Source organism: Triturus cristatus, chromosome 6 (genome assembly GCF_964204655.1).
Source record: "Triturus cristatus chromosome 6, aTriCri1.1, whole genome shotgun sequence".
Taxonomy (NCBI): domain Eukaryota; kingdom Metazoa; phylum Chordata; class Amphibia; order Caudata; family Salamandridae; genus Triturus; species Triturus cristatus.
Genome location: NC_140589.1, coordinates 1,742,163,578 through 1,742,189,693, shown reverse-complemented (window position 1 = coordinate 1,742,189,693; position 26,116 = coordinate 1,742,163,578). Strand labels below are relative to the sequence as shown.

Below are 26,116 nucleotides of genomic sequence, written 5' to 3'. Positions count from 1 at the left end.
TTTAATTAAAGGCATGATATTCATGTCCCTGCGTGTGTCTTTTGTAATGTGGAATTCAAAGTATTTCAGGGGGGTCCACAGCTTGGAGCAACCTGGACTAATTTGCATCAGCTGTGTGCCTTTGAGCAGGACCTTAGTTTATTTCTTCCAGTTTACTCAGAGTGCATTTCTATAACTGTATATTTGCAGATATCGCATGTAACTTCTGTTCTTTACTTTGTCTATCTATCCAGTGGATTAACTGATACTTGGATGTTCGTAGCATTTGTGGCTGTAGATACACATGCTCTGCATTATCCTGCCATCTATTGTTGGAAGGTGTTTTTGTTTGAAGTTTCTTCAAGTCACAAGGTATTCTGTGACTTATCCCTTAGTAGTGAACGTGAATGTACACATGCATGGTATTTGGATGCGTACCAACGGTGCTCCCTGACTCAAACATTTGTTGCTCTTGTTTTGGGCCCTTGTAGTAAAAACTGCGACCCCTGTCATTGAGAGAAGCACTTAATCGACACTTGTGTTCAGTTTTTATGTCAACGCCTAACACCGATATGGTAAGACCAGAGCTGGCCTCTAACTTCGAGTCCCCCGACTTGGCACCCACACCCTGTGGGGCTCCATTGCCTTTCATTCCATTGACTTCAGAGAATGAGAGCTATTAAGGGTGATGGAACGTACACCCTTTAAAATAGGCCCTCTGTGTGACGTGAAATACCCCTGAACCGACTCGCAAAGGGTGTGTAATCTGTGCTTTTCCTCGGATCACAAGGACACAAATGTGACCTCAGCTTAGATTTTTTGCTGTGAAAAGACTTATTGGCAGCATAGAGATTGACGTCTGGCACACATCACAGTGCAGCACCAATCCATAGATGCCATGCCCCACCGCTCTGAGGCGGACCTTCCCCCTATGAAACCAAGGAAGAGGAACAAGAGGACTACAAATCCCAAGGATGCCCTGTGCATCAGCTCAGTCCTGAGTTAATCTAATCCAATGCCTCCAAACCAGAAGAACTCTAGCGGGAACATGTTCCCTCCAGTCTACCAGAATACTTCAAACCAGAAAGGCCCCTAGGGGCCATGGAAAGGGGTGAGCCCAGGCACCATAATTCTCAAACAGCCACATGTAGAGGCATCTAGCCCAACATGTAAACCTGTGCCGCATTAAGGGCCTCCCCAGACCTGTGGCACCATTTGGCACAGAGGCAAGGCATCTGACCTGAAGACTGACTCAACCAAAGGTCTTTTTCAATTGGCCTACCAGCACTGATAAGCTGAAGAAACCATCAAGGCTGAAAGACTCTTCTGTGTCCGTCGGACCCGAAAAATGTGTCTATTCTGATTTCCCCCCCCCCCTCCCATCACTCCCAAAAAGACAGTCTATGCCGAAAACTGTCTGAACCAATACCACCCTTCACTGCCAGCTCCGATGATTCTCAAAGACCATTCTCTCAAATGCAGGAGAACATTGATGAAAGAACGGCTAACTTTCATTCATTTCCAAGGACCAAAAGACCTCTGTGCAGATACTCAAACATGAGCCTAACTTTAGACTTTAGAGAAGGAGCCTATGCTGGACACTTCAACAGATGCTCTGTTGCAACCCAAGCACTTCAAGGCTGCAGCGACCTCCTACTCACAAAGCTGTTCTTCCTCGTGGAAACACTCTCCAAGTCAGCACGCTCCTCACAGTTCCTTAAAATATTAAAGGGGATGCTCGAGACCACTCCAGACCTCTTTAAGGAACCAATCGGGACCTGGGTGGTTACTCCCAGAGTAGTGAAGACAATACAAGCCTTCTCCCTCAGACCCTATTTTCGTCTGGGTATACACACCTCTAGACTGGTGCATACTGCCTATATACACGCCTCTGCGCTAACCACAGGAGATGCTCCCCCGCCGGAAAAGAATAGCAAGAGAATTGATGCAGAAGAGGGAGGAGATGGAGAGTCTGCTGCACCACCTCCCAAGGCAATTCAGAAAAAGGGGGGAGGTAACTTATTGGAGGGTAAAATCATTTCCAATGTCACCGTACGGTGTGCTTTGAATGCCACTGGTACAGAAGGTTACCATTCTGGCGATTCAACAGTCATTTGTGGCTCCGTATCTAGCTGTTGGCCCTTTGATGGAGAGCACCTCTTTGGTCCACAACCAGTTCAAAATGCTGGAGAAATTTTATTTTTAAAACCTTAGTAAAATTGATAAAAGCATGGGGCCCTCCAAACACATCCTCCAGGGACTAATTTCATAGGCAACAGTATATGGGTGCAGCAAGAACCACTTCCCAAAAACAGCTGCAATCATACCAACAGCTACCACAATCTTATCACCAATGAACAGGCAGGGGATACATTCATGGTTCACACAGGGTGAACTCCAACATAGACCAATGTAGAGGCACTCCCACTAAAGGTGCCTCCACCTCAAATCATTGACTTGCCACCCATCCCCTGCAATCAAAACTGTAGGGGGAAGGTTACAGAAGTTTCTTTCTTGTTTGGAAAGATGTTGTCTCAGACCACTGGTTTCCAAGTATAGTCTAACACAGATATTGTCTAGAGCGCTTTTCCACCCAGCTAAACCTTCCACCCCATGCTCACACCTGAAGTGCAGAACATCTCCTTCAAGAAGAGGTGCATGCGCTTCTGCTCAAAGGGACCATAGAGCCGGTGCGCTCCCAGCACCAGGGCAAATTGTCTCCCTGTACTTTTTTAATTCCCCAAAAAGAATGCTTTCTCAGTCTTCCCCTTAACCTCATGCCCCTCAACAGATATCCTCTCTGAACATTTCCATATGACAGTCCTACATGATGGTATCACCTTGCCATAGCAACACAACTTCATCAATACTAGATTGCAGGAGTATGCAGAGCATGCAAATCTAAGCACTACAAGCTACAAACCGATGTTTAAAGGGTGAGTAATGTATTCCTCCTTAATTTTTATTTGTATACTATTTTCGAGTGGCTCTATGAGGATCATCTTTTGAGGACAACAGCAGGAAGAACAAGTGATCCGACTGAAAAAATTTACTATTTGAAAACCTTTTTCATGTGTTTCTAAATCTTTTCCCTTTTTTTTTTTCTACAGCATATTTGCCACCCTCTGTGATGCTTCCTCCGAGACGCTTACAAACTCTTTTGCGTCAAGCAGTGGAGCTCCAACGAGACCGTTGCCTATACCACAATACAAAGCTGGACAATAATCTAGACTCTGTGTCTCTTCTTATAGACCATGTCTGTAGTCGGTGAGTACAAGCTTTAATAACAAGTGTTTTACTTATGAATTGGAGGGAAGAATTTGTTTTCCTACTATGTCCATATCCGCTATATAAGCGCGATCTAAATGCGAATACATTGTAATATTGGGGCAATACAACCTGGCTGTCATGACCGGAAGTTGTTGAGGCACGTCCTTTCCCATCTCACACTCACGGTTTCAATTTTTTCTGTGGTCACAAAGGACTGGAACCATTGATGCAATTTCTTATTTTTTCCTGTTACTTTGATTATTTCTGTAGTTAATTTTTCATCATGTATTTTTTTATTTTATTATTTCCCCCCCCCCCCCCCCCCCCCCCCCCCCTCTAGTCTGTTCCTCTGTGTTTGTTATACTACAAATGCATTTTCCAAATTGGTCTTTGTAACTGAAGTCCTGCCGGACCTGACTAATTAGTTTGAGGAACATATATATGTGGTTATTTCTGTCACCAGTTTATGCCAGTAAATGTACGTCCCTTCTGTAACTCACTACAGCAGGCTAGACTTAAGAAAGCTACTTTGTTACTTGGACTCGCTGTAAAGCACCACAGCCAACTTGTGGAGGTACAAACCAAGCTTTGGGCCTCCATAGTCAGAAAGAACAATCGAGGCTTATGTAGAATTGACGGTCATACATTGAAACTGAAGATTATTGGTTTGCTGCTCTGACTACCGTTTTTCTAATCCTTGAAGGAGCATCATGCAACTCAGGTTAGTAACTCATAACCTCTATTCTTGGATAGAAGGTGTATGGGTATTGGATCCTGTGCCAGGGCCTTTGTTTTGAAGCGTTCCCATTTTGGGAACTTCAAGAGAACTTGCAGTTCTGGCACTTTAGATTTATAGTTTTCAATCCGCTGAAATGTCTAGTGTCCACTTTTTTCAAACCCTTGGCACAGGATTTTTCTGGAAGATGAATGTATTATCCAGTCAAATTGTACCTCCAACAATATGCTGTCTTTCATCCTCAGCCACTTCCTCATCACAGCGGATCTGTGTACTGTAGGGGAGTGGACTTCAGTCTAAGCAACTCCAAATCTCATTCTCTATGGCGCTTGCCATTCTTGCATCCCATTTCTACAGATAATACTGCAGTCATAGTTGATCGGTTTCATTCTGCATGCCTTTGAGTAAAAGGAACCAGCAGCAACTGATAACCTAGATATTTGTGACCCGGGTATGCCATATCCTTTGTTTGTAACACTCCCCTCTCTCCCTCTCTCTTCATTTGGGTCTTTATAGCTTCATTTAAGAGGCTGATAGTTCAGTCCCTCAGTTACATTTTTGATCATTGCTGAAGTAGTTTATATTCCTTAAGGATAGCAAATGCTAGAGAATTTATCACACATAGCTTCATATGAGACGCTTACTGTATTGTAGCTTTGATAGTGGAATTGTTGTAGAGATCTCGAAGACTTACTTCTCCAAGTGTAGTGTTCAAAGGACTGGACCTGATATTTAAGATGCATAAAGCATTGTTCACTATTTATTCCCAAGCACCATTGAGAATTTATTGGCACAGTTAATAGCGACTCAGTTGCCTTGTGGTCAAAAGCAGCTTTGGATTGGCTGCCAAATATTTACCAGTACAGTTGTCTGGTTCTTGGTGAAGCAAATTTCTTTCTGCCTCTCAACATGTTCCTTTGAAATGAGCTGCATATGTATCAGCGCAAATCTTCTTCAAAAGAATAATCGACTAGAGAGATTATGAAGACTGCTCTTTAATAGCTGACAGTTCTTATGCGACTTTAGAAGACATCTGGTAAGATAATTGAAGAAGCGATTTCATTTGGCTTTAACATTCTCCATGTTCTGATTAAAATAGATCCCTTAGGTTTGGTGATTTTATTCATGCATCATCATTGCTGGTTCAATATCATGTTAAAACTGCCAGGCTTATCACTCTTGATCATTCTCCAAGGTATGATGTAGTCTTTCCTTCGCTACCATTGTTATTGCTGTTTTCTAGTTTGTTGATAATTGTCAAGGGACTTCGTATCTTGCATTATGGATCTTCAGACCATCAATAAGCAGATTCTCCAGCATTAAATGGTTTGTAGAGTCTCATGCTTGAATCCAGTCCCATCCGTTCTGTACACAGTAAGTGTAACTAACACGCCTGAAGGCAAATAGGGTTTTATTGTATAATTTACATACAGCAACTTTGTACAGATTCCCACACACTGATCATTCCCTCTAGAAGTTTCACCTGTGAGTGCGGCGCCACCAGGGATTGGCTGCAAGAATACTTGCTATATGAACACAGTGTCTTTAGTAGACTTAATTGAAAGTAATATGCATCCGGTCACTTCAAAATTAGCAGGAAGTGAGACATACTTAATTGTTCAACATTATCATTCAGTTTAAATACTTCTCTTTTTTTATTGTTAACATTGTACAACATCAACTCGGCTTCAAAAAGTGTAGTTAATAAATATTCCATTAAAAAAAACAGCGCATTGCGTTCCTTAATTATCAGAACTTCTTTTGGACTAGAATGACTATCCTATAAAATGACATAATTGGGTAAAAATTCTCAGTGAAAACCGGATTTAAATCTGTATTTTAAAATTAGATATGACCTTCATATTGTTTTAAAACGTACCACAGTAAATTGTGTACCCCTGGTGGTTAGTTGGAAAACCTCTTGGAGACATGTATTCACTTTGTCAAGTGAGAGCCTCCACTCTTTTGCAAGTAGGTTCATCATTTTCAATCTATTGGATGAACTGATCATGATGCACTACTTTGATTGTATTACTTTATAGTGATTAAACTGCAATGTATCTTTAACTCAAATGCCTAAAATTATTAATGCATAATCCTACAGGACCTACTCAATCCACTACTTATAGCTTCAAATATGTAAATTGTAATAATTATACTAGTGTATGGTCCTTATAACTCAATACGTTGCTGTAATTATAAACCATTCTTAAAGGGACTACTGGATGTGCTTGCTCAGCATCAATCTAAGCTGAAAATAAGGTCATCGGCCCATCCATGGTGTGGGTAGTGAATCGTATTTATTTAGTTACCCTTTCACTTCCTTGAAAGCTGCCCAAAAATCAACCAGTGAAGTGAATATGCTGAGCACTCCACATTTCCCGTATAGGCTGTTGTAGCTCATTTTTACAGTATGACCCTGAGCACCATCTGCTCTTGTACTTCAGTTGAGTTCTATTTGAAGTCTCACCTTTCTAAAGAGAACCTTTCCTGGTAACATTTCCCATTCCTTGCAGCACACACTCTTCCTTCAAGATAATGTCCTGGTTTTTGGGCTAGGGAGAGCTAATTTCAATGGTCAAATCTACCCAAGAGAAGATGACCTTGTTCAGGGCGCGTGGTACCAGAAACATTATTCACTGAAGGACAAGCAGAGGTGACTTATCTGTGCCCCGAATGATGTCCCCGGAAAGCACCTCAGTTCTTCAGGGGATGCCAGAAGAGTGTTCCTTCTGCACCAGCTGTATAAAATATCGCAATTTGGCTTTCTCTAAATCTGCTGTGTTTCAGAAAACTGCCTTTATGTGAAAACTAATGACCCTAAAGAGGCAGCCCTATTCCCCCAGATTCTGGGGCCAATAAAACGTTTTAAAGTGACACTGGTTCAGGGAAATAAACACTAAGAAACTATCAAAGCACAACCCATACGTAAACCAAATAATCTTACCCCATTAAAATAAGTACCCACAATAATTATCAAAAAGACATTTATAATCCAAGATTATTCAAAAACAGAAGCCATAGAATACACAATTAAAGTAGTGCTCACAAAGTTACACAAAACATATATAATAGAGTAATACAAAATACAGTGCAAACAAAAGACCACGGCATAGAGAAAAATTAACACAAAACCAAGTCCGTCAAGTAACAGAACCAGATTCAATATATGCTTCCTCCTAATTCCCCAAAGGAAGGCGTCAACAGCGTTTCGACCTCTGTTAGTTCAATACATCATCACTTCAGAGATGCGGACGAGAGAGGTTTATTTGCTCACCTGGAGAGCGGGGCTGCGGACGAGAGAGGTTGATTTGCTCACCTGGAGAGCGGGTCTGATTCACAAGCTGTCAATGTGTGTTCTTTTTTGATAAATGCAATTTTTTTCAATTTGCAGAAGACGTCAGTTATAGGCTGGAAGCTGACCAGTAACACGAAGGAGGTCTTTACATTTGTAGTGTTGATCCCCCCCCCCCCCCCCAGGGTTAATTTTACCTTGACCTGCGACAGTGGAGGTTATTGTGGAACATTAACTTCTATTTTGGATGGACATTGTCCTTGGAAAGCGATTCTGACGGTTGCTTCTATGATGATGACCTATTGAACTAACAGAGGTCGAAACACTGTCGACGCCTTCAGTCACTTAACTATTGAGTGCTTCCTACCTTGGCAATCAATATATTCTTGAGGCATGTGATAAATGTTGATTTGGAATACTCCAAACCCATTGTTCATTACTACAAGGAGTTAATGAGAATTCATCCCCTAAAATTCCTCATTTGAGACACTATCCCCTATTTTTGTTCAGTCCTCGGCTGCCTCCACTAAAATTTGATAGAGGCTCAGCTAGCTTTTTGACATACTTTGAGGTGCAAATAACCCGTTGGTGTGTAGCATGTGCCAGCGTATTGTTAGTACTGCTCCATTCAGTCCCTTATTATCTTATCCATCTGCACCAAGTAAAGCGAACCATGCCAGTGTCTCAATTTCTTCAGAAGAATGTGGGTCGGCCGGATTTGGCTGCCTCAGCAAACTTCTCACTTATATGATTATGCAATCTACGTTCTCTGGCCAAATTCTTGGTCATTTATGCCACCATATGTAAGGATTTGATTCCTGTGCCTGTAGCAGACACTACAGGAAATGCAAGTTATGTAGACCTGACACTTGCTATAAAACCAAACATTCTATCTAGTGGTCAGAAATCTAGTTGTTGGCCTCTGTATACAAGGTCTGCGGATTCCCCTGAATCGGAGCGTGAAAAATAATCCTTCGATCCTGCTTATCCTTTTGACAGCAATCCTAATTTTGAATTTGCTTGAGTTTGTAGTTTATAAAAAAATGGTTTACGGTGTGCCGTTTCTGCTTGTTCGGAGCTGCTTTCAGACCCCGCATTGTCCAAAACCTCAAAATCTAAAACACAAAAAGGGACCATTTATTGTTATGGTTAATCTTGCTGCAAAGGCTGTTGATGTTGCATTTCTGAGGAAGAGAAAAGGTTTACAATTGTCCGTAAATAGGCTAGAGCATAGAATAGTCAGGAACTGGAATATTATTTGCTTATCTAACTTGCGCATTTGCTTCCATTAAGGGTACTTGTACTATGCAGAAAGGGGACAATCTGGGAAAGTTGTCAGTTGTTGCCCTGGAAGCTGCTGTTGAATTGCTCTTCTTTCCAACATCTAACAATAAAGATGTTGTTAATGTAAATTAATGATTTTAATTTCCTCTGTATGCAGCTGTGCCTGAGTGTGCACATCTTGACTTCATTCTTGACTTCATTCAGAGAGCCAAACTAAAAAGTGGCAAGCTTAATGGTAAGGCGCTCTTTTTGTGGTCTGCTACCAAACTAGTAGAAAAGAGCAAAACTGGTCTGGTTATTGCTAAAGTCATCGTGTGATAACATGGCATCCCGTAAAATTAAAGTTCTCTTGGAACCTTCTTGCATCACCCAGGCTTGACAGCTGTCTAACAGAAAGCAATATACTTCCGTTGAGAAGTGTAGCTTTGATCTAAATCTGCTATTGCTTCTACGCCAACTGCAGTTTCCTCTTGTATCTCTGCCTTACTCTTGTGGATTCAAGAGGCTCTGATAAAAATCTTGAAGCATGATTCATGAGGAGGTGGGAGTCTGTTGTCCTTTTACAGACAACAGACTTGTATAATTTCAATCCATACGATACTCACCATTGTTCAAGAGGTTACCATAATCGCTTCCAGAGCTCCTGATAACTATACAGACTTCTTCTTGAAGCATTCCGTTCCGGAGATCAAAAAGATAAGGCTTTTCTTCCGTTATTGTGCTTTCTCTGGTAAAAGACATCTTGAATGGGCCTGCCGGATTCCGTTTATTCCGATTGAGTCTTTCTGTATACTTGCAAAGGCTCATCTTCATGGCCATGCAGATGGGAGGCGGTGGTGTTGTGTAGTTCCATGTACCGCTTCTGCTTTGGAAATGATGACAGGAGCTGCTTACAAGGGCTACCCCTGGTCACTGACTTCCGTTTGTTCCTCTCCTTCAGATATGGATTCAGAGCTTCTCCCTGGTCTCTAAGACCCAATTGCTTATTTTAAAAAATATACCATGGCACAACAGGTTAAAATAGTAAGGAAGGTCTCATTCCCGAAGTTGATCCTGTGGCAGATCATCACTGTTGAAGTCTTTGGGTAAGTCCATAAAAAGCATAAGAAGTCAAAGGATGAATCTGCCCCTTCCTCAAGACTCTCGGACTCCAGAGCTGGCTTCAGGGTGCCTTCTGGTCTTGCTCCCGATCTACATTGGAGCAAATTCTGTGCCTCCTATCAAACTGCTACCAGCCGTTCCAGCTTCAGCACTTCTTTGCCCCTTTAAGACACATTGGGTTCAGCACTGCCTCCGGTGTAGACTTCGGTTCCGGTGCCAATCCTTGCACCGGATCCTTTGCATTGCCAACCCTGGAGGAGGATTTGCAACCCATTGTGCTAGCTGATTGTGAGGAGACTCCACAAGGACCTCGACTGATGCCACGACTGGCACATTGCCAACAGGAAATCGTTCAGATTCTGACACTTACCCTTACCACAAGGTAGTGCCCAAACTTTGCAAATTCTTGTTGGCACGAACGTAGACAATTAGTTATGATGACGGGGATGATTGTATCCCACACTATGGTGGGGAAAACTGATATGGGGAACTCTAATACCAGTGGTCTGGATACTGCTCCAGATACTGGCCTTGTCATCCCTAGTCAACACCACTTGTCAGCATGCTGAAGTGCTGCTCTAAGAATTACAATGTCTGTGGTGGAATACACCCAGTGTGAGAAGTCAGCAGTTAGTATCCACCAGAAAGTTAGTTACCAAAGGCAAGCAAGTTGTTCTTCTGCTACTCTTACTAGTTACCTCTCTCCTTCAGCTCATTCACCCATACACTGAATTCCGCACAAACTTCCCTACATGCTTAATGTTGGGGTTAGAGTTCAAAACATGAACATTGGTGTTAACTGGTAACTGAGTGTATCTCCCTTGCAGAATTATGCTAATGTTATAATGGGCTCTACCCAAATGCAATGTATTTCATTTATTTTTTTTAAAAGTTTATTTTTTTTTATTTAGTCCTTTTGAGTTATGAAGGGTCGAGAGCAAGGATTAAGAGTACCATAATTGCTGTGAAGGCAAATTTGAGTGTGTTAGTAAACCGTGTCTCTTGATCGGGTTTAGGGTAGACAGATGCTCATCTCCCAACCCCCATTCGGTTTGTTGATCATTCAGTTGTCCAAAGGATGTATCCTGGGACATTGAAATAAGTAGAGGTTACTTACCGGAGTGGCTCGTAAAATACTAGTTCTATTACCTCTTTTTCTTAAGACTACTCACTTAGTATTCATTCTACAGCACAGTGATGGTGCTTTAACCAAAAATTATGTAAAGGTAGATTCTTGGCAGTCTTTTGTAGAACCCGAGTAGGAGATGGTCTGTATTGTACCAATGCCCCCCTTTCTGTTGAGTGGCTAAAAGGGGTTAGAATCTAGCTCCAAGATTGTAGGATTAGGAGAATGAGTCGCTGTGATGGAAAATCCCCTACATTATAGTTTTCTCTCCAGAGCAAGAAAACTGCCACATCTGTACTTATTCTTGTGCAAGGAGGGTCTTTGTACAGACTATAATCAATCCGTTTTGTAGAGCGTGCTACTCACCCGTTAGGGTCTCAAGGTGCGGGGGGGGGGTGTTAGTGCAGCTCTGTTTGGGTCATTTGAAGAGCCAGGTCTTCTGGAGGTCTTTCCTGAATTAGTCCAGTGTCGGGCTTCGCCCGCTCTGTTCTTGTATACGAGAGGATAGTGGCTAGGGAGAGGTCGGCTGATCGTAGCTTTCTTTTGGGTGCATGGTAGGAGAAGAGGTTATTGAGGTCCGATGTTGTGGAGGGCCTTGTATACTTGCGTGAGCATCTGGAAAGTTATCCTTCTTTGGTCGGGGAGCCAGTGGAGTGCGCAGGGGTGTTGGGTGATGTTGTTGTGCCTTGTGATATCGAGGATTAGTCTGGCTGCGGCGTTCTAAACGATCTGGAGTTTGCGGAGGAGTTAATTGTTGATTCTGGCGCAGAGGGCGTTGCCGTAGTCCAATCTGCTGGTTGACTGTTTTCCTGTAGTCGGCGGGTATCAATTTGAATGTTATAAGTAGTATGTGGAGGATGAGATGGCGTTGATACGGCAATTCATTGTGAGCGATTACTCTAGTATGATGCCGAGGTTACGTGCATGGTCTGTGTGGATGGGAGGGCAGGGGGCCACCAGGTGTCGTCCCATGCTGAGGGGGTGGAGCCGAGAATGAGGACTTCTGTTTTCTCTAAGTTGAGTTTCAGTCAGCTATTCTTCATCGAGGTTGTGATGGCTTTAATCCCTTCTTGGAATTTGTGCCTGGTTATGTTGTGTTCCTTGGTGAGGGAGAGGATGAGTTTGGTATCATCGGTGTAGGAGACTATGTTGAGCCCATGGTTTCTGGCGATTGTAGCGAGGGGGCCATGTAGGCGTTGAGGGTAGGGCTGAGGGAGAATCCTTCGGGTACGTCGCATCTGGTTCCGAGAGGAAGGGCAGGAGTCTTATTCTCTTTGTTCTACTGGTGAGAAATGAGCATATCCAGTCTAGGGCCTTTCTGGCGTCATGGAGTCTGGTGGCTGCTGTGCGGTTGGAGACGGTGTCGACGGCTGCTGAAAGGTCCAGGAGGATGAGGGCTGCTTTTTGTACTTGGTCGAGGAGAGCATGGATGTCGTCTGTGGTGGCGAGGAGGGCGGTCTCGGTGCTGTGGTTGTTGCGAAATCTGGATTGGGAGGTGTCTAGGATGTTGTTGGCTTCGATGAAGTGTGCTAGCTGGGTGTTGACTGCCTTCTCTATGACCTTGGCTGTGAAAGGGAGCAGAGAGATGGACCTGAAATTCTTGATGTCCGGTGGGTCTGCAGAAGGTTTCTTCAGGAGGGGGTTGAATTTGGCATGCTTCTAGTCGTCTGGGAAAGTGGCGGACTCAAGGGAACAGTTGATTGTCAGGTGTAGCTCGGGTGCAATGGCGGCCCTGTGGAAGATGTGAAGTGGGCTGGGGTCTGAAGGTGCTCTGAGTGGATACTCTTCATGGTCTCCTCTATCGTGAGTGGGTCCACATGAGTAGAGTCTTTTGGGTGGCGTCGGCGGCAGAGGTTGGGGGGTGCAGAGATCTTGGTAGTCAAAGTTGTCGTAGAGCGACTTGATCTTGAGGTGAAAGAAGGAGCGGAGTTTGTTGCAGAGGTCTTTGGAGGGAGGGACGTCTGTTGTTTCGCTGTTGGGTTGGCAAATTCCTGTATGATGGAGAAGAGTTCCTTAGTGTTGTGGGCGTTGGAGAGGATTCTGTTCTGGAGGAAATTCTTCTTTCTGGATTTGATGAGGTGGTGGTGGTTTTGTATACGGTGCATGTTTCTGGAGTTTTACTGTTTCTCCACGTGTTTTCCAGCCGTCGGCAGGAGCGCCTGGATTTTTGGAGTACCATAGTGAACCAGTTTGCTTTCTTGTCGTATTGTCTTGTGGTCTTATGGAGGAAGGCAAGTGTGTTGGTACAGTTGGAGATCCATCGGTGGAGGTTGCTTGCCGCTGTGTTGGCATCTGTCGTAGTGGGGTGCTAGTGAGGGCGGAGGTGAGGTCTTCCTCCGAGACTTTGTTCCAGAGTCTGCGTGGGGGTGGTGTGCATGCTTGTGAGCGGCGGGTCCACAGCTGTTCTGTGGTGTTGCTGAAGGAGATGCTGTTTCCTCCTCAAAGACTGGGTTGAGTGTGTGTCCAGCTGTGTGAGTCGGGGTGGAGACAAGTTTCTTCAGTCCTATGTTGGTGAGGTTCTCTAGGAGGGCAGTGGTGTTTGGATCCTCCTAGTGGTCCAGGTGGGAGTTGAGGTTTCTGAGTAGTATGTAGTCTGTGGAGGCAAGGTCGTTGGGTGGGATGAGGTCGGCGATGGTGTTGAATAGGGTGTGGGGGCCGGGTGGTCTGTAGACTAGAGTTCCGCTGAGCGCCGGTCTGTGGTTGGTGTGGATCTGGAAGTGTGCGCGCTCAATGGGGGGTGAGACGTCATCCCAGTCAGTGGTTGTTGTACAGATGGAGCTCTTGTAGATGATGGCGAGGCCTCCTACTGTGTGGGTGGGGTGGTCGTTCAACAGGATTATGTATCTGTCTGGAATCACTGTGATGTCTGGTCCGGGGCTAGCGTTGGTTCAGGTCTCTGTGAGGAAGGCGATGTCGGGCATGTGTGTTGAGGAGGTGCCATATTTCTGTGGCGTGTCGGTGTTGGGAGCGTACGTTGAGGAGGATACATTTTAGTGGTTTGTGTGCGCTGGCATCCAGTGAACTGGGGGTTGCTGTAGGGGTCCGGAGGTGGGTGAAGGTGCGGCGGCAGTGTCTGCAGGAGATCGGGCCTTGGGTGTTGCTCTGCATCGAGAGCTAGCAGTTGATGTTGCGTCCGAAGTTGAGAGCATTCAGAGTGCTGGGGTGGTAGTGTCGGGGAGGGGGGGTGGAGGACCAGAGTCCCTGGCGCTGGTCGCAGTCTGGTCACAGACGGGCCTGCCTTTGGTGAGCCGGCGGCGTACTCGCTGTGCGCGGCTGCCATTAAATAGGTGTGGTGTGGCGGCCGATCAGCTGGGAGACGGGAGCGACATGCTGGGGGGGCATTGTGGCAGTAGCGGCGGGGAGCACTGGAAGAGGGAGCGAGGATGAAAAAAGGCAAAAAGAGAAAAAGGGGCAGAGGCAAAAGGAGAAAAAGGGGCAAAGGAGAGGCAAAGAGGCAAAAAAGAGAGGCAAGAAAGAGAGTCAAAGAGCAGAGGCATAAGGTAGAAAGAAAGAGGTCAAGAGCAAAGAGGCGAAAGAGGCAAAGAGGACAGAATGTTCTAGAACATAATGCTTTTACAGTTTATCCATATATGATTGTCTGCTTTATTGAATGGCCATGGCTGATTCTTGTTTTATAGATCCATAATTTATATAAATTGTTTGGAGCGGTAAAAACAAAACCTTTGATTCATAGAATTTAGGTTATTACAGTGTTTGTTTCATCATATACTGATGAGCAAAAGTGATTTCTCATGCAGATCCTTTGAATTGAATAGATGCCAGTAATTACGCAATGCTTCCTGATGTGGTAATGTTTTCCACATTTCTTAATGAATTTATCTCCTGTAGTTCTTATTCTATCTTTTTCTGTAATTCAGAGTTCTATTGCAGCACTTTCATATTCTAGTCCAAAAAAGTTATATCCGAAAATAGTTTTCACATCTGCCGTCTTCATTACCAGTTATACCTACTTCCTATTTTCATTCTGCAACCTTTAGCAAATTAACATAAAATGTATCAAATCATTAGGAACCCTCCTCTGACAATAGCATATAAAGGAACCAGGGAGATTCTTTAGCTGAACTGACAAGTCAAACCGAAAGAAGCAGGTGGCAAAACAAATATGTAGAAAGCACACTAAATAGATAATCTACCACCTCCTGATTGTCCTTGCATTTAAAGAAAGTCACCAATGCTTTTTGTATTTTATATATTGAACATCAGATTAAAAGGATATGCCCTTTGCGTTTTTCTGAAAGCCACATCTTATTTCCAGTATGGTACTGAAAAAGATCTGCTTAGACGGTATTAAAATTTGGACTGTTTTATGCCTAAGCATTGTCTGTGCCTTGCACTTAAACCTTCATGAATGTTTTTAAGATACACATCTTTTATTTCAAAATATTTCTATTGAAATTTTCCTCAGGGAGTGCATCCAAAAAGCATTACAAATGCAAACCAAATTCAAAAGCATCATCCGCCCAGATATACAAATAAACATAAGAGCTACAGTTTACCCCCTACTTCTAAACGGATCACACATCTTTTAAACCTTCTACTGTCACAGGGTTAGCATTTGGGTTAGACATTGATTTTAAAATGGGTCCACTTAATGCTTCAACCTGACAATTCAGTGATGAAGGGCCCAATTCCAAACTCAGTTATTTGGCTCCTGTGGTTTTGGGTAGCCCTAAAGCCTTTCGAAGCAACGTCATATACAGCAAAAAGTGATGTACCTTTCTTCCCCAATCTAGGTATTCCATGGCTGACTGTCGGAACAGTTTTAGTTTAAGGTTGCACTAGAGCAGCGGTTCTTAATCTGTGGCCCAGGGTCCACAATGTTTACTTAAGGGGTCCGTGAATGCTTAGAATAATTATTAATATTAACAGATTAATAAAGTGTAGATAATTAAAGAAGCAACATGTAAAATTGAAGTTGGTATCCTCAAATTGATTTGTGGAAACAGTGCAAGTGCATCAAACAGAATATAGTATTGACGATGGGTAGCCTAAAAAAAAATCTCCAACCTGCCTACTAAAACTATGTTTTTATATTTGTGAATTAAATATCTCATTTGTATATTTGTTTGAATGCTTGTGTTCGAGGCATATGAGCTGCAGATCACACACTTAAGATAGTAGATCGCCATCTGGTGTTGGGCTCGGATGCTTGCAGGTTGTTGTCTTCGGAAGAAGTCTTTGGTCACGAGATGGGTGACTCCTCCCTTGGACGACAGTGCACATGGGCATCAACTCCATCGTTGGATTGTTTTTTTCCGCCATTGGGTTCGGATGCAACTTTTCCGCTCCGTTGGAAAAATCAATTCCAAGCCTTTCGAAGCGAAAAACTTCACACAAAACATCGAAGCACCTTCATTCTCGACATCGATTTACATCGGTTCGATTCCGGACGTCGACGCGGGCCGCTGGGCCTATCCACGCCGTGAGGCCTACGGCTCATGGAAAGCACACCGTTCAAAAAATGCCCCCAGTGTGGAGCAAAATTTCCGCAGTGACCACCACAAAGTCTGCAACCTGTGCCTATCACCGGAACACGACGAGTTCAGCTGTCCAGCCTGCACATCCTTTCGATCCAACAAGACCGTTCGGGATCGAAGGGCTCAACGCCACATCATGGCACAGAGACCAGCTCCGGAACCAGAGCACATCTTTAATGAAGGCCCCGATGTCCCGGAAGAAGATTCCGAAGATCTACAAATTTCCGAAGCAGACGACTCAGACGACCCCATCACTCCTGGGCAACGTGTGAGTACTACTGCCCCTGCCCCAACCCCACCAAAGGCACTGGTCAAGACTTCGCCTGCTGGCCCCAGTCGAGACCGAAAACCTCCTTCAGAAGCCCCGCCTCCGGGCTCGGCTCCGAAGAAATATAAGCCTTCCGGTAGCTCGGGACCGAGCAAACTGCATGTCATTGTCCAACCGGCCCCGAAAACACCATGGCCGATAGACACACTGGCACAGAAGGTTCCCAAACCCACAGATGCCACATCGGCTCTAAAAACCACATCGGCTCTAAAAACCACATCGGCTCTAAAAACCACATCGGCTCCGAAAACCACATCGGCTCCGAAACCACCGGCTAAGGACTCTCATACACCTCCTAAAGCCAAACAAGCTACCGATCACCAAAACCTCGATCGTGACCAAAAAAATCGGTAACAAAGACTGTAGAACAAGAACTGTTTCATCCAGATCCAATCGACCCAAGGCAGAAAAAGATTTACATCAACCCCAAGACTGGACCTGTCACCACGGTGCCATGTAAAAAACAGAAACTGGACACACCACCTGCCCCAGTTCCTGTAAACAGGAAGGACTCTTTAACATCCCCTATCCCTCCTTCCTCTCCTATACTGCCTCCTATCCCACCCCCTATGCCTGCACCACCCTTACCTATACCCTCTCCATCACATAACCACCGCCACAGGATGATGATGATGACCTAGGGGGTGGGGGTGATCCTAATGATCCGTTCACGGATCCAGACACCTCCCCACTGGATGATTGGGCATTCCCTTTACCAGACATGCCTGACCCTCGGCCATATCCCTCAAAACCATCGCCTCCTGACGATCACCTGGGGTTTGGCCAGTTATTAAATAGAGCAGCAACATACCACGGCATCACAATGTACTCAGACGCACCAGAGGAAGACTGCCTATTAGACACTTTCGAACAGTCTCAAGTCTGTACACATTCTGCCCCCGAAGTCTTTGAAGTCTTTAAAGACCCCGTTCGTGCCAGGGTTCTCAACCCACGATCAAAAAGAAATATAGGCCTGCCCCGGAAGATCCTAATTACATCAAAGGGCAACTCCCTTTGGATTCTTTGGTCGTTTCCAGTGCTAGGAAACGTGCCAACTCCGAAACCACAGGAGATACACCACCCCCAGACAAAGAATCCAAACTATTGGAGGCCTCTGGCAAAAGAGTAGCAGCACAAGCCGCTAATCACTGGCGTATTGCCAACACCCAAGCCCTACTAGCACGCTATGACAGGGCCCATTACGACCGATTAGAGACTCTCTTACAACACCTGCCAGACCAATATAAAGCCCAGGCAAATGACCTCATTCAAGAGGGAAAGCTCATTTCAAATGCAGCAAATAATTGTGCACTTGACGCCGCAGACACTGCCTCTAGAGCAATTAACACAAGTGTGCTCCTTCGACATGCATGGATACGCATTTCGGGCTTTAAGCCAGAAGTACAAACGACTATACTTAGTCAACCATTCAATCAGGAACAGCTCTTTGGGCCAGCAGTAGACGCTGCCCTTGAAAAAATGAAGAAGGACACAGACGGCTAAGTCCATGGGAGCATTACAGTCTCCCCAACCACGTGGCTCCTTTCGGCGCTCCTTCTATAGAGGAGCCTCCAAAAATATTGGAACGGACACCTCCTCTACATTCAAAACCACCACACATACATCCCCCAGTAGAGGATATTTTAGAGGCGGATACAGATGGAACAACAAGGGGGGAGGTCGAGGTAATAACACTCGCACCTCCCCTGCCACAAAACAGTGACTTTCCTCCACTCCCCCCAGACCATTCCACTCCGGTCGGGGGAAGACTATCATAGTTCCTACCTGTCTGGAACTCCATTACAACAGACAAGTGGGTCAAACAAATTATCCAGTATGGTTACTGCCTGGAACTTACAACTACCCCCCCCCCCCCCCCCTTCCCCACATACCACCCAAACAACATTCCATGTCACCGGACCATCTTACACTCCTAAAACAAGAGGTTCTCTCATTGCTTCAAAAACACGCAATAGAACCAGTTCCCTTAGAACATCAGGGTACAGGGGTATACTCACTCTACTTCCTAATCCCCAAAAAGGACGGGACTCTAAGACCAATACTCGACCTCAGACCACTAAATCTGTATATCAACTCAGATCATTTCCATATGATCACTCTTCAAGTGCTCCCACTACTGCAACAAGGCGATTTCCTTACCACACTAGATCTCAAGGCCGCCTACTTCCACATTCCCATACATCCTGCCCACAGGAAGTATTTAAGGTTTGTGGTGGACGGACAACACTACCAGTTTACAGTCCTTCCATTCGGGGTAACAACTGCACCCAGAGTATTCACAAAATGTCTAGCAGTAGTAGCAGCACATCTCAGAAGGCAACAAATTCATGTCTTCCCGTATCTGGACGACTGGCTAATAAAAGCCAAGTCATTCAACAAGTGTGTTTTACACACTCCCCAAACCATCCAAATCTTACACAACTTGGGATTTACAATAAACTATCCCAAATCTCACCTCCAACCTGCTCACATACATCAGTATCTAGGAGCCACCACAGCCCTAGCATATCCCAATCCAGCCAGGATAGCCAATATACAAGCTCTTATCGCAAAATTCCAAATCCAGCACTCTCTTCCAGCAAGAGTGTTCATGCAACTCATAGGCATGATGGCGTCATGCATCTTCATTGTGCCTTATGCCAGACTTCAAATGCGCCCCTTGCAAGAATGTCTAGCACGTCAGTGGAACCAGGCTCACAGACAACTTACGGATCTGGTGTTGGTGGACAGCCGCACAAATCGCTCTCTCAAATGGTGGAACATTACAAACCTCTCCAAAGGGCGGCCGTTCCTAGAGCCTCTTCCACAGATAGTGCTGACGACAGACGCATCGCTCACAGGATGGGGATCCCATCTCCTCGGCCACACCACTCAGGGCAAATGAACCACTCAACAGAAAAGGCTCCATATCAATTACAGATGGAAAAAAAAAAGTGTTCATCTCACAGCAAAGCCAGAAACATTAGAAGTTAATTGGTAGCTGCCCATCACGTAAGGGGACGTTTATATCCATAACTAGACTGATGGCTAGTCAGACAATTATTTTCAGAAATACCAAAATTATACAGCATGTGATATAGTTGCTTTATGTGGCAACTTTCCAGTGTCTGCTTTACACAGCAAGCCAGAAACATTAGCAGTTCATTGATAGCTGTCCATAATGTACGAGGAAATTTGTATCCAAAAGTAGACTGTCTAGTCAGACAAAATTATATTCAGAAATGGTAAAATTACCCAGCCTGTGATATAGTTGCATTATATAGGAACTTCACGGTGTCCGCTTATATATTAGAACTGCAGAGGTGGTGGGACAAGGTGGGACAAGGAATGGTTGCAGGCAGATTGTGTTTTAGGTGAAGTTGTGGGTGGAAAATCTAGTGGCTATATCAGAATTGTATATAGTGGTGAAACATGTACATTCCTAGTAGTGGAAATAATTTACAAATCCTTTGCTCTATGTAGCTGCAGCAACTGTTGCAACCATGACCAATTGCGAAGCGCACATGTAGAGTTTAACAGCATACTTGAAATAGACAGTTGCAGAGACACAGTTGCAAATAATTGTTAAAACTGAGGACAGTGAATTCATTTGGAAAAATCCCAAAGGAACATGTAAATCAGAAGATACAGTACAAGGAGAAGCCATTGCATTCTGACAAAAAAGGCGAGCATGTTAACATAACTTTTATACAGTAATCCTTGATGACTTGGCACTGGGTAGTACAAAGGGAGAGCATTATAATGGCACAGAATGTCCCTGTAATAGGAACGGTTTCAAACTTAATCCGTGTCTTTATGGAGAGAAACAAACTGTGGGAAAGCAATACAGATGTCCGAAAAATACTTATTTGCAGACTGTTAAAGAGTCCACACATTGATGCTGAAAAATGCAGTGGAGGAGGTTCCACACTATCAAAAAAGATTAGGAGTTTACTCCTGGTACTTTCTGGTTGGGAAGACTGGACCCAAACAAGACTTCAGACTCGTACTAGACTTGAACTCTTGTCAAATTTATAAAGAAAAGAAAAGTGCAGGATGCTGGCATTACACCAAATATACCCCCAGCTACAACGAGACTCTGTCTGCTAGGGACCTACAGCACAGATCGTACAGAAACATCGAAAATTTCTGAGATACTTGGTAGGATCCAAACATCTTCAACTCACAGTTCTTCCATTTGGGCAAAAGCTGGCACCCAGGAAGTTTTCAAAATGCATTGCTGTTGTGGCAGCATATCTAAGAAAGCATAAGATAATTGTCTATCCCTATCTAGATGGTTGGTTAATAAAACATCCATCCTAAGAAACAACTCTAAAGCTTTCCAGATATGTCTGGACAAGTTCTCATGACTACGTCTTCAAGTCAAATGTCAAAAGATGAAGTATTTGGGTGCTATTTTGGATACTCCAGGCGCAAAGGTGTTTTCTTCGGAGGAGAGACTGTCAATTATCCACCTGAAATGTCTTCCTCTGTTACAAACTCATCATCGTTCAGCCCGGCAGATATCGTCCCTACCAGGATCAAGGGCATCTTGCATATTCGTAGTTCTCATGCCAGACTGCACATGAGACCCCTGCAACAGTGTCTTGAGGATCAGTGGAAGCAGTCCTTGTGAGAAAGTGCCATCGTTCTTACATGGTATGCCCCCACTTTTTGCTGAATGTACTTTGACTGAGTGTGCTCTGGACTCCTGCCAATCAGGTGCCCAGGGCCTATGTTCCTTCCCTAAACACACAAAACCCAAATTGGCAAACCCTGGCCACATGTCAGCCCCTGGTAAATGGTACCCTAGGTACCCAGGGCCTTGTGACAAGGTAAAGCCTCTAAGGGCTGCAGCACTACTTGTGCCACCCTTAGAGGCCCTGTACCCTTACACACACACACACACACACTGCCCTTGCAGGCTGGGTGTCTGGGTGCAAGACAAAACAAAGAGTCGACATGGCACACATCCCTGTGTGCCATGACCATCACCTACACTGCCATGGCATATATCAGCCACCCCTCTAGCTGGGTGCTCTATGCCAATGGTGTGGGCACAGGAGCCCTGTGCCCCTACAGTACCCAGGTCCATTCCTGGGCACTAAGTGCAGTGCTACCAGTTAAGAGTACATGGTGCAGAGAGCTCGTCAAAAACTAACTCCACAGCACCATAATGGCAACACTGAAGACTGAGAAGTTTGGTATCAAACTTCTCAGCACATTAAACCCACACTGATGCCAGTGTGGGATTTAATGTACCAAGCACCCCAGAGGCATCTTAGAGATGCCCTCTAAAACCTAACCTACAATCCACGTCTGTTCTGAGGCTGCCACACAGCAGACATGTTGCTGGACCCCTGGGTAGGAGAGCCCCTGCTCTCCTGGGCCTGCAACAATGCACATCCTGGACGAGTTGCTAAATCTCCTCCCCCAGGATGGGCAGGGAGAAGCTTCAAAGGCATGCCGCCTCTGTGAGCTTCCCCAGGCCACTGCAACCACCACTCTGGCGGGAAGCTTGGCCGGAAACCCCAAATAAGGACAGGGGATGTGCCAGCCTGCCAACCTCACCCCTCAGGTGGGGGAGGCGAGGTGAAGCACATCTCTGGGCTCTCGCCATCTTGAAGATGGGAAGCCCTACCCTATCAGGACTAGGCTACTGCCCCCCTCCCACAGGAGAGAGGCAGGATAGGGGGTGTACCCACCCCAGGACAGGGACCCATTGGTCCCTGCCCTTCACCTACCTGTAACACCCCTAAATTTAGTATTTAGGGGCACCCTGAACCTTCCTTCCCCAGATTCCAAAATCCGAAGAAGAGCTAGAAGAAAGAAGACCTGCCCTGCAGCTGCTAAGAAGAGGAAGACACAAACTGCTTTGGCCCCAGCCCTACTGGCCTGTCGACCCTCGAACCTGCTCCTGCTCCAACCCGGCATCTCTTGTGGCCCAGCAACCTCACAAACCCCGGAGGACCTGGCTACCTTTTGACTCTAAGCCCCTGGGACTCCCATGAGTAGAGGCTCTACTCAAAATCTACTTCTAATCCCTGGCAGCAGCCCGGAACCGCGAACTCCGCACACTCTGCACCAGCCAAGCCTGGCCTGTGCCGGAGTGAACAAAGACCACGAGGACGCCCCCACGGCGACTGTGACCCCGAGTCCGGCACCCAAGGACCTCCCTCGACAATCCTGAAGAAGCCTGCAGCCTCAGAACAAGGTGCCTCCCCAACCGCGATCAACAGAGGGTAAGATTTCCCAACACCAAAAGGCACCCCGGCGCCCCGCGGCCCCCTGTGCCCAATCCCGGGGTACCTACCTATCCTCCAACTACCCAACTTACCTCTCGAAGTGGTCGTGGCACCTGAAGAATCCTCGTCCCCAAGCTTGCAGTCTTTTTCTAAACCAGAGATTTCCCATTGAAATCAATTGAGGGCCCGAAGGCTCAAAAGCACCCTGCACCCAGCCGCCCAAGGGGCCCTGGCAGTGCAACCTCTACACCTACTTCCCCACTTGCCCTGAGTAAGTGACCAGGAGCCCAGCTCCCACAGCCGCGTGGCCTGCTAGTAAGCGGCCACCAACCAAGGCCCCCCTATCCCTCATAGGATAACATTGGGCCTAACTCTCTCTGCACCCGGCCACCCTAGTGCCGCTGGGGGTGAACCAACTGTACCTACCTGACCCTGGGGGACCCCTGAGTCTATGCCCAGAACCTCAACTCTGCCACTTTAAACCGATAACTCACTTTTCTCCATAGGGTGGCTTTTTCTGAAATTTTCTTAAAATGTTCACCAAAAATCAGCCGAGTAACAAAAACTAAAATACTCACCTGCTCTTAGGTGAGCTCCCAGTGCTGGATCTTGGTGCCCAGCACGGACTCTGAAAACTACTTACAACTGTACTTACCAGTAACCCAATCTTCTTCCCTAGGAAATCATTGACTGTTTTTCTGTGAAGTTTCTTCTAAGTGTCCATTTCTGCAATCTTTAAATATTCTTTAAAAATCGTATAATATCTGAACTTAATTACCTACCTGTTTTGGATAAAGGTCCCAGTGAGTCTAGGCACCCAGTACTGGATTACAAAAGTAACGAGAACATACTATACCTGTAACTTGAATTTTCTGCCATAGGGAATCATTGACTGTTTTCTATGAAATATTTTCTAAGTGTCAACTTTTAAAATAGCAAAATATTGTCTAAAAATCATCACAGTAATTAAGTAGACTTTCATCACTTGATTCCAAGTTCTGACCCAGGACTGAATCTAGGATCCGGTCCTGGAATTCCAAAAGTAATCCTAAAAGTAATCTGTGGCAAATAACATGAACCTTCCATTGAACTCAATGCATTATTGTGTTTAAAATAGTGTTGTCTATTGCAACCACTTGTAACTGTTTACAAAAGTCAATTGCATATTGCAAAAGTATTTATATAAAGCATCTCATTCTGAGAAAGTATATTTTAATTCCAATTGTTGGTTCTAAAATAAAACAAGCATATATTTTTTATATATAAACCATTGGCCTAGAGTTCCTTTATTGAGTGTGTGAGACCATTTGCTGACTGTGTAAAACAAATGCTGTACACTGTCCTCTGATACTGCCTTACTGCTCGACCAAACTACCACTTTAGAGAGTAAGGTTATATCTAACTTTAGCCTCTGCCAAGCCTCTGGGGACTGTGGACTCTGTACACCCTGTACCTATTTGGGAACAGTATATACAGAGCCACTTTCTCACAGTCCTCAAACAGCCGAGAACAGAAACTAACTCTGTCACAGTCTGCACTCTAGTCTCTCCAATGGTGGACTAAGTAAAAAAAAAAATCTAAAAGTGGGAATCCCCTTCCATCAGTATCTTCTAACCTAAACTCCTGTCACATATGCTTCTCTAAGGATGGGGTGGTCACATGGGTCATTTGTGGAGTCAAATATGGTCACACAAAGAAGCACCTTACCATATCAATCTCATAGAAGGGAGAGCGAGCGGTCCACCTAACATTGGCGTTTTTCCTTCCTGCAATAAAGGCCAACTTTCTTTGTTCAGACAGAATACTAAAACGATCCATTGCCTGAACACACAGGAGGGGTCCCTTTCCAGACCTTGGTCCCTAGAATCACAGGCCATATGGAAGTTGCTCATAGCAAGTAACCTAAGAAGTACAGCAGTAGACCTTCTAGGTGTACAAAATACAGAAGACTACCCCCTCAGCCATATTATTCAAGACAACCATGACTGGGCTCTAAATGACTAAGTACTGGAGGAACTTGTTCAAGAATGGAGCAATACCCAAATAGACCTGTTTGCAAATGCAGAAAACAAAAAGAAAATTTCAAGACAACGCATCTAGAGTTTACTAACCGGAGTCAAAGGGGAATGCCCTTTAGATAGACTGGTCAAGGACATTTCTCTATGCTTTTCCACCGATCACTCTTTTCGTCAGTTATGATCAACCTGTACAAATTCAAAGCTAGAATATTAATAGCGCTGAAATGGCCTAATCAACGGTGGTTCACGGACATTCTTCACCTCTCCGATCGCCCACACAGGAGAATGCTGTGCAGGCAGGATCTCCTTTACAAGTTGGGAAGTCAGATTCTCCATCCCAATCTTGTATTGCTGCGATTGACTGCGTGGCTCCTGAATTCATACAGTATGTCCATCTAAATATACCACAAGACTGTGGACATTTTGCGAGTCCGTCTCCTTCCACAAGATATTTTTATGCCTCAAAGTGGAAGAGATTTTGTATTGGTGTATTCAATATTATTCTGATCAATTTAATTGTCATTTTGAAGTGTTGTTACCTTACCTGCTTCATCTAGCATAGTCTAATTTACAGTACTCCTCTATTAAGGTCACCTTGCGGCCATAACTGGCTACAGAAAATTCCTCTCACAAACTTATTTTTTTAGGTTTCGCCTGCACAACGCTTGCTCTGTGCTTGTGAAATCCAATGTATTCAATATAAATCTTAAAAGGGGCTTACATCCCACCCCCTTGCTTTTCATTCGTTCCTGTGCTTCACCTTTATTTTCCTCTGGTTCTATTGTAGCATACTATTTCCTGTTCCTCATGTGTTTGTTCTTGTCAGTCTCCCAAGTACTGTTTTCATCTGCTTTTGGGGCACTTTCTTTAGTTTTGCAGAGTTTTGCTGTCCCTTGTTTTTATTCACTTTGGCCAATGGCTCTAGTGTAGCAGAGCCGTATTGCTCACTTTTAATACACCCACTACTACATACGCTGAGTTCCTCCTTGTTGGTCTGTAACATGGGAAGGTTCTCTTATTCTAGCTCTCTCTGAACTACAACTCTTATCAGCCCCTGTGTCCCCTCCCCTTATTTCTAATGAGCACTTGGGTACTATTTTTTCAATTGTCCTTGAACTTTCTTTTGGAGTGACAGGCTATCAGAAAAATACTGCATGTACATGATGAGGTGTACCAGCTCCCAGAATGAATGGCTTCCATGCAAACCACTTGATTTGGACATTTTGGTGCCAGGGC

At 44.9% G+C, this 26,116-nt stretch overlaps 1 protein-coding gene across 4 annotated transcripts in view; it reads left to right on the top strand.

Annotated features, from left to right (window-relative positions):
- Positions 1 to 26,116, top strand: part of WDR26 (WD repeat domain 26) — a 618,259-nt gene that overhangs the window by 116,266 nt on the left and 475,877 nt on the right. For all 4 annotated transcript variants that reach the window (XM_085613001.1, XM_085613004.1, XM_085613002.1 and 1 more), the window contains exon 6: positions 3,090 to 3,246. In XM_085613001.1, the coding sequence (XP_085469127.1) occupies positions 3,090 to 3,246 (157 nt within the window). The remainder of the gene's footprint in view (positions 1 to 3,089; positions 3,247 to 26,116) is intronic.